The sequence below is a fragment of the Crotalus tigris genome, unplaced genomic scaffold, assembly GCF_016545835.1.
Source record: "Crotalus tigris isolate CLP2741 ecotype Arizona unplaced genomic scaffold, ASM1654583v1 scf7180000017792.2578787, whole genome shotgun sequence".
Taxonomy (NCBI): Eukaryota; Metazoa; Chordata; class Lepidosauria; order Squamata; family Viperidae; genus Crotalus; species Crotalus tigris.
In genome coordinates, this window is record NW_024096639.1 from 1,968,016 (window position 1) to 1,980,598 (window position 12,583).

Consider the following 12,583-nt stretch of genomic DNA (forward strand, 5'->3'; position numbering starts at 1 on the left):
GAATGGGAAAATTAAAGTATAATAAAAAGTTTACCTGCTTGGTTAGTGGTCACAGTGACAGACACAGCTTGGTCTTGGCTTGGATTTTGCTTGGATACTCCATTCACTGCCCAGATTTCAAAGGTGTAATTCGTATGAGCCAAAAGGTCAGTAATGGAAACCCTAGTGGACTTCAATCCATTCTGCTGAGGGCTGAAGTGAACACCACTCCCACAGGACCGGCAGCGGTTCAGATCACTAGCTCCACATCTCTTACACACCACATTGTAAGAGACATCTTCACGACCACCTTTGTTCTGGGGGGAACTCCATTCCAAATTCACTGATGTCTCATTGACATTGGAAATCAAGTTCTCTGGAGCAGATGGAGGGCCTGCAAAAGAAAAGCATCCCTTTTTAATTACCTAAATAAAATAAAAAAATATAGAAAGCCTCTTTAGAGAACTATCTACATAGGATTATGTAACTTCTTTGGATTCAAGAACTACAATTGGCACTTTGAACATTATGCTATGTGCTGATTTCCACAAAGAGTAGAGAATTCAGGACAAAGAGATATACTTAGGATAAATACTACATTTAATTTCAGTTCATTTAAATACTTGTAAATTGTTACTTGAGTCGCTTCCATGTTTTCATAATTCCTCTTTCTCTCATACTAAAAATTACAGTTGAGGGGGATTTCAAGGAACCCAACAGAGGTGTGTGCAGCCTGGAGTTCTCATGATATACTTTGCTGACCTGAGTTGAAGCCTCATACACAATGCATTGCAAAAAGTAATTCTAGCAGTTTGCTTGCTTTTGTTTCAGTCAGAAGCTACCTTAAAATAAAAAGTGTTCCAGTACAGCTACATCCATATTTCCAAATAGATTTCCATTTGTAAATATCTGGCTGGACAGAAAAATGTATAAGCAAATGGCCAACATACCATGTGCTGTGCAGTACCAAAAACAAAAAACCACAACCCACATATAACATCATCAGTCATTCATTTGAATGATTTGGGGTGTAAGAATGAGATGTCATACAATTTTCTGCTATCTACTAAGCCTAAGCATGTCACTGCCTACATGCATGTATTGTACTTTAGTCTGAAAAAAACAGAACACAGCAACCAATTTCTGAATGTGCGAATTGTTGAACTAAGGCCCAAAGCAAGATCATAATACCCTTAAAATGAAGAGCTGGTGTGTGAATGAAATGTTTTTTTTTTTTCTGTTCTTTTAGCCTGGCCCTTGTTTTGATCATCTTCCTAATCTTGGTATTTACTAGTCACTGAACATCAAAAGTAAAAATAAGCAAACCTTTATTCAACTTTCCTCCCTCACTTTTAAGTACTCATTATTCTAATCTTCCAGCCACACATGTTTATTCCCCTTTCTAACTAGCATTTCTATATTAATTCATTTGGGATTTTTTGTGGAGGGGTGGGCTAGGGGACATAGAATGGCACTGGAAGGTTAATATATTTCAGGTAATGTCTGTATGGCTTCCAAGGGTCTGATATTACAGGTATGTGTGAGCTTGCATTTTATACAAACCACACATATGTATAACTGGGTTCTAATTTAATATACTAAAGCACTAGATTGGTAAAGCTGGCCTTTGGAAACTATGTAGAAGGATATCTGTACCTGAGATACACACTTGTGAATGAGAAAAGATATTGTTAATGGGGAAAAGGTGAGCAGTCTGTGTGGGAGTATACATGTGCAAGTATATACATGTCTGGAGAGCCTAAAGAAAAATATTGTAGCTATGATAAATATGTGCAAACATAAATATGTGAGACAATGGTAGTACTGTTTGTGAAAAAACATTTCATTGTGCATCTGTGTGAGCATTAATGAAAGGAGATTGTTCTCCCTATAATTGGAAATCATGTAAATTGTCTTTAATATTCAATTCTTACTGTATCTCCTGTCAGAAATACTACATCTTGAGCTCCCTGAGAAAAGATGACAAATATATCAGATTAATAAATTATTTTTGATGGGTTGCAATGGTAAATGTCTAATAGAAATCCCTACAAAGATGCCAGATAACAAATAGTTACTTGTACTGAATGATTCCTCCCAATTTCAGAATGGGTACATGTTAAATCAATTACAACTGTTTTACATAGCATCCATCCAGTTCATTGTGATGCTCTTGAAGGGACTTAGTTCAATTTTATGTGTGAAAATGTGCTGCTCTGAATCAGGTTAATGAGGGCAGATATGATATTGTTGCCATTACGGAAACATGGTGGGATGAAACCCACAAATAGAACACACAGCTAGAGGGATTTAAATTATTTAAAAGGAACAGACCAAATAAAAGAGGACGTGGATTTGCTCTCTCTATAAGAAATAACTACATCTTTACAGAGCACAACAATGATGAAAACTGTACTTGAATGCATTTGGATCAATATAAAATGGGGGTGGGGGTGACATTGCCATAGGTGTATACTATAGGTCATCCAACCAAACAGAAGAAATAGATGAACTTTTTGGTAGTCAGCTAACTAAGGTATGTAGGAAACCCATCACAATAGTAATAGGGGATTTTAACTACCCTGACATCAACTGGGAGACAAACTCTGCACCAATCAAACAGATTCCTGACAAACCTAGCAGACAACTTTGTCTCCCAAAAAGTAGAGAAGGGAACTAGGGAATTAGCCATTTTGGATCTAATTCTCACTAACAGAGATGAAATGATAGAAGGTGTTGAAGCCATAGGAACCTTGGGAGGAAATGATCATGCAATATTGGAATTCAATGTTATGGACGCTCAAGCAATAGAACACAGTCAAACTAGAGTCTTGGACTTCAAGAGAGCTAATTTCAATAAACTTAGAGAGGGCTTGGGAAGGATTCCATGGATGAGAATCCTTGAGGGGAATAATAAAAGCCCAGTCTAGCAGAATACCAACAAAGAGGAAAAATAACAGCTCTCAAAAGAAACCAGCATGGCTGCATAAAGAACTCTCTGATAAATTGAAAGATAAAAAGGACAAGTATAGAAAGTGGAAAGGGGGACACATAACTAATTCAGAATATCAGCAAATAGCCAAGCCTGCAAAGATGAAGTGAGGAAAGCTAAGGCTCAGAATGAAGTAAGGCCTGCAACCAAAGTCAGAAATAACAAAAAAAGCTTCTTTCAACATGTAAAAAACAAGAAAAAAAGTTAAGATAGGCAAGAAAACGATAAGTGAGCACCTGTCCAGCCTAGATGAGTTCAAATCACCAGGACCAGATGGATTACACCCCAAGGTTCTCAAGGAACTGGCAGATGTGATCTCAGAACCACTGAACTATATTTTTCAAAGATCCTGGAGCACAGGGGAACTACCAGAGGACTAGAAAAGAGCTGATGTAGTTCCCATCTTCAAAAAGGGAAAAAAAATTAATCCAGGAAATTAAAGACCTATCAGCCTGACCTCAATACGTGGGAAGATTCTGGAAAAGATAATCAAACAACGAATCAGCGAACACCTAGAGGCAAACAAAGTCATTACTAAAAGCCAACATGGGTTTGTCAAAAACAGATCATGCCAGACAAATCTTATTGCATTCTTTGACCAAGTGACAAAATTAGTGGACCAGAGGAATGCTGTGGATATAATTTACTTGGACTTCAATAAGGCATTTGATAAAGTAGATCACAACCTACTACTTAATAAGATATAAAAATGTGGGTTAGACAGCATCACCAGCAGATGGATTCGTAGCTGGCTGACCGGCCATACTCAGCGTGTGGTCCTCAATGGAACCACATCTACATGGAGGGAAGTGTGTAGTGGGATGCCCAGGGCTCTGTTCTGGGCCCAGTGCTCTTCAACATCTTCATCAACAATTTGGACAAGGGGATAGATGGGGAACTCATCAAATTTGCAGACGACATCAAGCTGGTAGGAACAGCCAACACTTCAGAAGACAGGCTTAGGATACAGGAGGATCTGGACAGACTTGAACACTGGACGCTATCTAACAAAATGAAATTCAATGGTGAAAAAAGTAAGATTCTACATTTAGGCAAGAAAAACCAAATGTACAGGTATAGTATAGGGGGTACCTTGCTCAATAGTAGTAACTGTGAGAGGGATCTCGGAGTCCTAGTGGACAATCATTTAAATAAGAGCCAGCAGTATGCTGCAGCTGCCAAAAAAGCCAACACAGTGCTAGGCTGCATTAACAGAGGGATAGAATCAAGATCACGTGAAGTATTTATACCACTTTACAATGCCTTGGTAAGGCCACACTTGGAATACTGCATCCAGTTTTGGTCACCGCGATATAAAAAAGATGTTGAGTCTCTAGAAAGAGTACAGAGAAGAGCAACAAAGATGATTAGGGGACTGGAGGCTAAAACATATAAGGAACAGTTGCTGGGATTGGGTATCTCTAGTTTAATGAAGAGAAGGATGAGGTGTGACATGATAGTAGTGTTCCAAAATCTCAGGGGCTGTCACAAAGAGGGAATCAAGCTATTTTCCAAAGCACCTGAAGGCAGGACAAGAAGCAACGAATGGAAACTAATAAAGGAGAGAAACAACCTAGAACTAAGGAGAAACTTCCTGATAGAACAATTAACCAGTGGAACAACCTGCCTCCAGAAGCGGTGAATGCTCCAACACTGGAAGTTTTTAAGAAGAGACTGGACAGCCATTTGTCCGAAATGGTATAGGATTACCTGCCTGAGTAGGGGATTGGACTTGATGACCTCCAAGGTCCCTTCCAACTTTATTGTTATTGTTATTAAGTACACCAATCAATAAATGTGCATGAGACAGAGAAGAGTAGAGCCCCAACAGAGAAGCAGTCAAGCAGAAAAAAGAGAAAACTGATGCTTGCAGTATGCTTGTATACTCCCATTCAGGTGATGGAGAGGAAATTACCAAATTCATCCCTATTTAATCTACATGGATGTTAATTCAAAGGAAAAAGAAAGGTAACACAAATCTTTTTTGGTATAGCCAGAAAACAGTTTAAGTAACAAAAGAAAAATTCCAAAATATCCCTCCCGGCCAAATAGAAGAAATGAAGTGAGGACTATTTCAGGTACTTATCATAACTCATGCATATTACACTAAATCTCGGGTCCCAAACACAATATGAGGCCTGAAGGCTAAAATGTGCTCACTATTTTCTTTGGTGCTCACTGACTGTTCGACTTATCATTTTTTTAAAAAAAGTATTATTTCAATTTAAAAAATGGGAAACTAGCATACTACAAAGCAGAGTACCAACCTCAATCATAACCTAGTTTTTCGTCAACGTCACTGGGCTATACACAGGTGCCAGAAGTATTTTTGGAATATAATACAATGGGCAGATGAGGCTTAAAGTTCTGTTTTCCTTCTGGCAATTAGGTGTTTCTTCCATTGCTGCACCTATCATGGCAATTTTGCTATGACAGTATCAATATGTTCCTAAAATTCCAAATGTGTCCACTAAATCAAAACACTTGGGGATTTCTTTATTAACACACAGACTTTTCATAGTAATAAATTTGGATGCTGGAATAAGATACATGTCAGACATTTAACGTGGTGTGAGGTTTTTGTTTTTAATGTTTATGGTTTTAATATTTGGATGATTTTATATTGTTTTAATGCTGAAACTTTTAAAATTGTTGATTGGGAGCTACTCAGAGTTGGTATAAGATGGGCAGCTATATAAATGTCATACATACATACATACATACATACATACGTTCATAAATGGATTGTTGTGGATGATTTTTTCATTTTAATAGAATCTATATGGAAGTGCCCTTGTGGCATTGAAATAAGCCACAGTCATCCTTAAAATCCACTTTTGTAAATCTTGGAGCATTGTTCACACAGACAAACTCAAAGGGCTAAAAAAATCCTGAGAGTACGTCTGTGGGATTTCTTTCTCTCCTTTTCTCTCAGAGGGAAAAAAAAAACAAGGAAATGTGGCACGTTGTCAATGAGTGCAATATCTTTTTGAAGGAAATAGGTCTACCTGAAAAAGAAATACTTCCCGCTTCACATATTGTCAAGCCACCATCTTTATTGAGAGAATCTGCAATAAAGATCCCAGTAGGCTTTACAATTGACAAATCAAACAAGCCTGTCCTTTTGTTGACATAAATCTTTTCTGACACACATTACCCTTTAAGAAACAAAACAATAACACTCTTCAAAAACATCAGTGAACCGACATTGTTTAGAAAGGCCTCTAAGCAATTACTATGACTAAGATTTTAATAGTGTCTGCCAAGACTACATTTTCATGAATAATCTGCTGAGCAAGTTTTTCTGCACAAATTCCTTGGGTGTGATTAGATGATATCCTCAATTAAAGCTTTTTACAACTTGACCAGATGGAAAGGTTGTTCTATATAGGATGTAATCTTATTTTCAGAGCAGTCTTCTACTGAGTTTAGTAATAACTAAAGTGATGGCTATTTTAATCCCTCAGCATCTCAGTTTTGAGGTAGTCTGTAGACTTTGAAAGACAAAGTAATGGTGAAATAAAATTTCACTCCTTTTTTTTCAGGGGCCTTCCCAATGGGGTGAGTTCATTTGTTCTGGTACACAGACAGGTCTTGATTACTGCTGATAAAAAATCACATGAAATGGTGGAGAATTTGCACTATTCAAAGTGATATTGATGGGAAAAATGAAATATAATAGCAAAAGAATATATTTATAACTTTAAATTATTTTTAATAAGTCTGCCTTTGAAGACTGCTTAGAACAGCGGTTCTCAACCTAAGGGTCGCGACCCCATTTGGGGTCGATCGACCATTTTTCGGGGGTCGCCAAAGAAGGCGATCCGCCATTTTCTCCCCTCAGGGGGCAGGGCCGCGCATGCGTGCCGTGCATGGGGTGGGGCCATGCATGCGTGCTGCGCATGGGGGTGGGGCCACGCATGCGTGCCACGCATGGGGGCGGGGCCGCGCATGCGCGCCGTGCCACGCATGCGCGCCGTGCCACGCATGCGCAGAACATTTGTGTGACGGGGGTCGCCGTCACACAAACGTTGAGAACCACTGGCTTAGAAGCTGTAGGTAATGCAGGAAGTGGTAACTAGGTTGTTACCTAGATCAGAGGTATCAAACTGCCGGCCAGCGGGCTAGTTGTATCATATGGAGGCCACGCCCACCCAAGTTCCAGCAATGCAAAAAAAGTCACATACGTCACAACACATCACATGACACAGTTAGTTTGACACCCATGACCTGGACCATCCTTCAATTATTTTTTATGTGGTTTTAACTTCTTTTATTGTTTTCTAATGCATTATAACTTGCTGTGAGATCTTCTAGATCAGGCATGTCAAATTGCCGGCCCATGGGCCAGATGCATCATACTGAAACCACGCCTACTCCATTGCCAGCAATGGGGGGAAAGTCACGATACACTGCGTGATGTCACGTGACATCACAAGTTTGACATGCCTATTCTAGGTAGATTTCATAAATATTTAAAATAAATGAACCAAGGGAACAAAAGACAAGCTGGAGGATAAATCCATATCCAAAACATAATATCTCCTATATTCTGCTCTATTTCGTGAAAATAGTCCTCTTCTTTTTTTGTGTTTTCTTGAGCCTTCTTTTTCTCCATTTTTCAGCCTTATGATAACTGCATATGCAATAGCTTCAACTGTGCTCATAGTAGTCTCTCAGTAAGTGAATTTTGGCTTGTATTAAACATGACCTGGTATCAGTTTATGTAAACAGAATATTGCACTATTCAGACTTGCATTAGTCACAACCTATCTGTTTTGCCCTACATTACCAAGTCCGTAGCAGGGTTTCTGGATTATGAAATCTGTAAACCCCTGCTAAGAAGAATTTCATAAACTGAATATTATCAACTTTCTATACTTACATCATTTTTGCAGGCATTTTCTTTCTTTCTTCTTAACAAATTTTTGTTCTATTCATTTCATGTATACTTGATACACAATATGTATAGTGTACACAGACACAAACACAAGATAAAATAGCTGAACACAAGCATAGAATCAGCTGAAGAGAAAGATGCAAGTTTTTGCAGACAGTGGACTTCTGTTACTCCAACTGCTCAAGCGTTAGTTGCAAGAAACCCACAGAATAGTGAGCATAATAGAAAGATGTAAGCTAGTCACTTCATTCACTATTTTCTTTTTGACAGGTATCTTAGCCACTAAAAAACACATCGGAAACCAGTGAATACAAATGAATTATGGTTCTGCTATGTTGCAAGGTTTTGGGAGAAGAGAAAGCAGCCACACCTTATAAGAATAAGATGAAAATGACAGAAGTTTCTTTTTGTTTTTCTGGTTTATGCAAATATTCTCCTTTCCCTCAGTCTTCTGTACTCAGCCTATGTTAATGAGCAAAATTCTTCAATTTTAGTAGTTTTTTCAAGGATCCAAGCTGGGAAAATGTGGCAAAGAGGAAAGCACCCTTCAATCACAGAACATCTCTCTCTCTCTCTCTCTCTCTCTCTCTCTCTCTCTCTCTCTCTCTCTCTCTCTCTCTCTCTCTCTCTCTCTCTCTCTCTCTCTCTCTCTCTCTCCCTCCCTCCCTCTCTTTCTCTCTCTCTCTTTCATAGCAAGAGAGAGAGCAAGACAAGCAAGCCACCAATGAAATCCTCCCAAGAATACTACAATGATTTTTCCAGGTAGTTGCCAGGAATCAACATCAAGGGCATCCCCCCCCAAAAATACTTCCCCAAAAAAATCTATGAACATATTATCTAAAGTAAGGCACTTTTGTAAGGATTCCCTCCTATTTCTCTTTATTTTGCATTTTGAAACCAGACTAGTAGTATTAAGAGATTGTTCCTAAAAAAAGCAAAACAATTATGGTATCATAATCCTCCTTACTTGTCTCTGAACTTGAGCCATATCAGCATTCCATATTCCCCTATATCCATTTAAGAGTTCAACAGAGAAAGCTATTGTTTGGTGGGATATATATATATAAATAATAAAAATTAAAATGACATCATGCTCTACTTCATTTTGCAGCTTCTTTTATTTAGCTGTCCTTAGTAACACTTGCTTGATAAAGATTGTGCTATTATTTCCCATATCTGCAAATCATTTGCTTGAAGGGAGAAAAGACAGAAGTAAAAAGACAGAGAAATAAATGAAGCTATTAGTTTGATCTATATTTCTTATGAGAAATTTAATTCTGAAGATGCTAGGCATTAAATAACTGCCCTCTTTTATGAATCATATCCTATCGGAGTATACTTTAAACGTAAGCAAAATTAAAAGAACTAAAGCTAAAACTCCAGCTGGCAGCTCAAAATGTTTTTTTCAGACTAGGTCTTATGAGGGAGAAAACTTAAACTGATTAACAGAAATAAAGAAGAACTAACAAAAAAAACCCTGTCCAGTATCGTTATTGTAGTACAGCAGGGGAAATGAGGGCTCAGATTTATAATACTGCTATGACAGGGACTAGATGATAAATCAGTATTTGAATCTTTCATTTATTGTGGACTATTATAATACACTCTCCATGACGCTGCCCGTGAAGAATTAATGGAAGCTTCAACTACTGAAAAATGTAGTTGCACACAGTTATGTATGTCCCTAGAAGACAAATGTTACATGTCTGCTCCAAGAACTGCAGTGGTTACCAGTTTGCTTCCAGGTCCAATTCAAAGTCCTAGTTTGGACCTTAAGAGCCCTACATGATATGGGGCTAGTGAAATGAGGGACTGCCTCTTTCTCATTATATCTACCTGTTCCTTCATGTCTGTTGGGAGAAGGATGCTGCAGATCTCACCTGTCAAAGAATTTCATCTGATGGGGCCTAGGAAGCAAGCTTTTCTGAAGTGACCCCTATCCTCTGGAACATCAACATCTGATGCAAGTAGGGAATGGAACTTGTTAAGTGAGACCCAGCTGTACTTCACTATATCTGCTTATTTTTTTCCACTTTTATTATATTGTATTCCAATATTTTTCCTATCTCATCAGACACCCACACTTCTATAATTTATGTATTAAATTCTTAGACTAATTGTTTAAGACTTCTCATAGCATCTCAACTTTTTGCTGCAAGAAAGTCCAACTCCACTTGCAGAATAAATGGGAACTATGGTCTCTTTCTTCCATGACTTCAATCATCACATATTTTCTAAGCTGCCAAGAATGTATCAATACTGTCTTAAGATTGAGAGCTTAAAGCCCTTCAGATCAGCACTTCAATGTTAATCTCTTTCCCTTTTTTCTGTCGTGAAAGAAGGTTATAAGCCACAGCAAACAGTGCGGCTATGCAAGTTTGACTTTGAAAAAAAAAGAACTATATATGTGGCAGTTATTTTTTCTTCTTGGTCACCTAATATTGGGAGTGAATTTCCCCATTAAAGATTGCTCTTACTTTATAGCTGTTTGTTCATTCTTGAACACTGGCTTTATATGTTTTTACAAGGGACATTTTAAGTGGAAGTCACTTAAAATATCAACCATCAAATACTTTCTATAGTATGTGAAAACCATCAATATTGTAAATCAAATGATCAATCTACAAAGCCAATTTGATCAGATGCTGGAAGTCCCACTCTTACCTAAGACCTAGGAGAAAAGAGAGGGTTTCAATGTTATTTTAAAGGGGGGGATGAGAGGCCATATTGATCACTAATAATAATAATAATAATAATAATAATAATAATAATAATAATAATAATAAAGTTGGAAGGGACCTTGGAGATCACCTAATCCAACCCCCTGCTCAGGCAGGAAACCCTATACCATTTCAGACAAATGGCTGTCCAGGCTCTTCTTAAAAACTTCCAGTGTTGGAGCATTCGCCGCTTCTGGGGGCAGATTGTTCCACTGGTTATTGTTCTAACTGTCAGGAAGTTTCTCCTTAGTTCTAGGTTGCTTCTCTCCTTGCTTAGTTTCCAGCCATTGCTTCTTGTCCTGCCTTCAGGTGCTTTGGAAAATAGCTTCATTCCCTCTTCTTTGTGGCAGCCCCTGAGATATTGGAACACTGCTATCAGGTCCTCCCTCATCTTTCTCTTTATTACACTAGACATACCCAATTCCAGCAATCATTCCTCAGGACTGGATTACTGTAATGTGTTCTACATGGGGCTACCCTTGAAGAGCGTTCGGAGGCTGCAGTTGGTTCAGAATGCAGCCGCGAGAGCGATTGTGGGTGCACCAAGGTACACCCACGTGTCACCTATCCTCCGTGAGCTGCACTGGCTTCCTGTGGGTCTCCGGATGCAATTCAAGGTGTTGGTTATCACCTTTAAAGCCCTTCATGGCTTAGGACCAGGTTACTTACAGGACTGCATACTGCCGCATAGTCTGATTGGGCCTCCTTCAGGTCCCGTCAACCAGACAATGTCGGCTGGCGGGCCCTCGGGGAAGGGCCTTTTCTGTGGTGGCTTCGACCTGGTGGAATCAACTTCCCCCCGAGATTCGAACTACTCCCACCTTGCCGGCCTTTAAGAAAGCCATTAAAACTCTCCTGTTCCGGCAGGCCTGGAGTTGATGTCCCCGGGGGGGCCAGGATACGACTGGACACGCTGTATGAATGCACTTATTTTATTGTTTTATTGTTATATTTATTGTTTTAATTTTGTACACCGCCCTGAGTCCCTAGGGATTGGGCGGCATATAAATTTTATCAATAAAATAAATAAAATAAATAAATATGTTTTAGCCTCCAGTCCCCTAATCATCTTTGTTGCTCTTCTCTGTACTCTTTCTAGAGTCTCAGCATCTTTTTAACATCGTGGTGACCAAAATTGGATACAGTATTCCAAGTGTGGCCTTACCAAGGCATTGTAAAGTGGTATTAACACTTCATGTGATCTTGATTCTATTCCTCTGTTAATGCAGCTTAGCACTGTGTTGGCCTTTTTAGCAGCTGCAGCACACTACTGACTCATATTTAAGTGATTGTCCACTAGGACTCCAAAGTCCCTCTCACAGTTACTACTATTGAGCAAGGTACTCCCTATACTATACCTGTGCATTTAGTTTTTCTTGCCTAAATGTAGAACCATACTTTTTTTTTCACCATTGAATTTCATTTTGTTGGATAGTGTCCAGTGTTTAAGTCTGTCCAGATCCTCCTGTATCCTAAGCCTATCTTCTGGAATATTGGCTATTCCTGCCAGCTTGGTGTCGTCTGCAAATTTGATTATTCCCCATCTATCCCCTTGTCCAAATCGCTGATGAAGATGTTGAAGAGCATCTTCAACTGATACAGAAGGCCTATTTCCTGCATCCTCTTAGATGACACTGTAATCAACAAGACCTGGAGAATGGACACACTGTCTAATCGTAAAGGATGTGTAGAAACTATAAGAGCTAGGTGGTTCTCAACCTTTTTAATGCCGCGACCCCCAACCGGTTGTAAGTTGAGGACTACCCAAACAGTCATAAGTTGAGGACTACCCAACCGATCGTAAGTCGAGGACTTTGCCTGCCCGGGAGCACCACACATGCATGGGTGCCGCCCCCTGTGCCTCCCGAGGCATAGCTGGCAAGCAGCAGAGACGGCGCATGCTGACCACCGGCTGGGCCATCAGCTGGCCCAGCCCAAGGCCCCACGCGCACCAGCAACCCTCCCTGCACCCGCCGGCCTCCCACTTCCCAC

The 12,583-nt window shown here is 39.4% G+C and overlaps 1 protein-coding gene across 1 annotated transcript in view; it reads right to left on the reverse strand.

Moving 5' to 3' along the window:
• Positions 1-12,583, reverse strand: part of EPHA4 (EPH receptor A4) — a 185,525-nt gene that overhangs the window by 80,650 nt on the left and 92,292 nt on the right. The window contains exon 5 of the mRNA XM_039342469.1: positions 35-373. Coding sequence (XP_039198403.1) covers positions 35-373 — 339 coding nt within the window. The remainder of the gene's footprint in view (positions 1-34; positions 374-12,583) is intronic.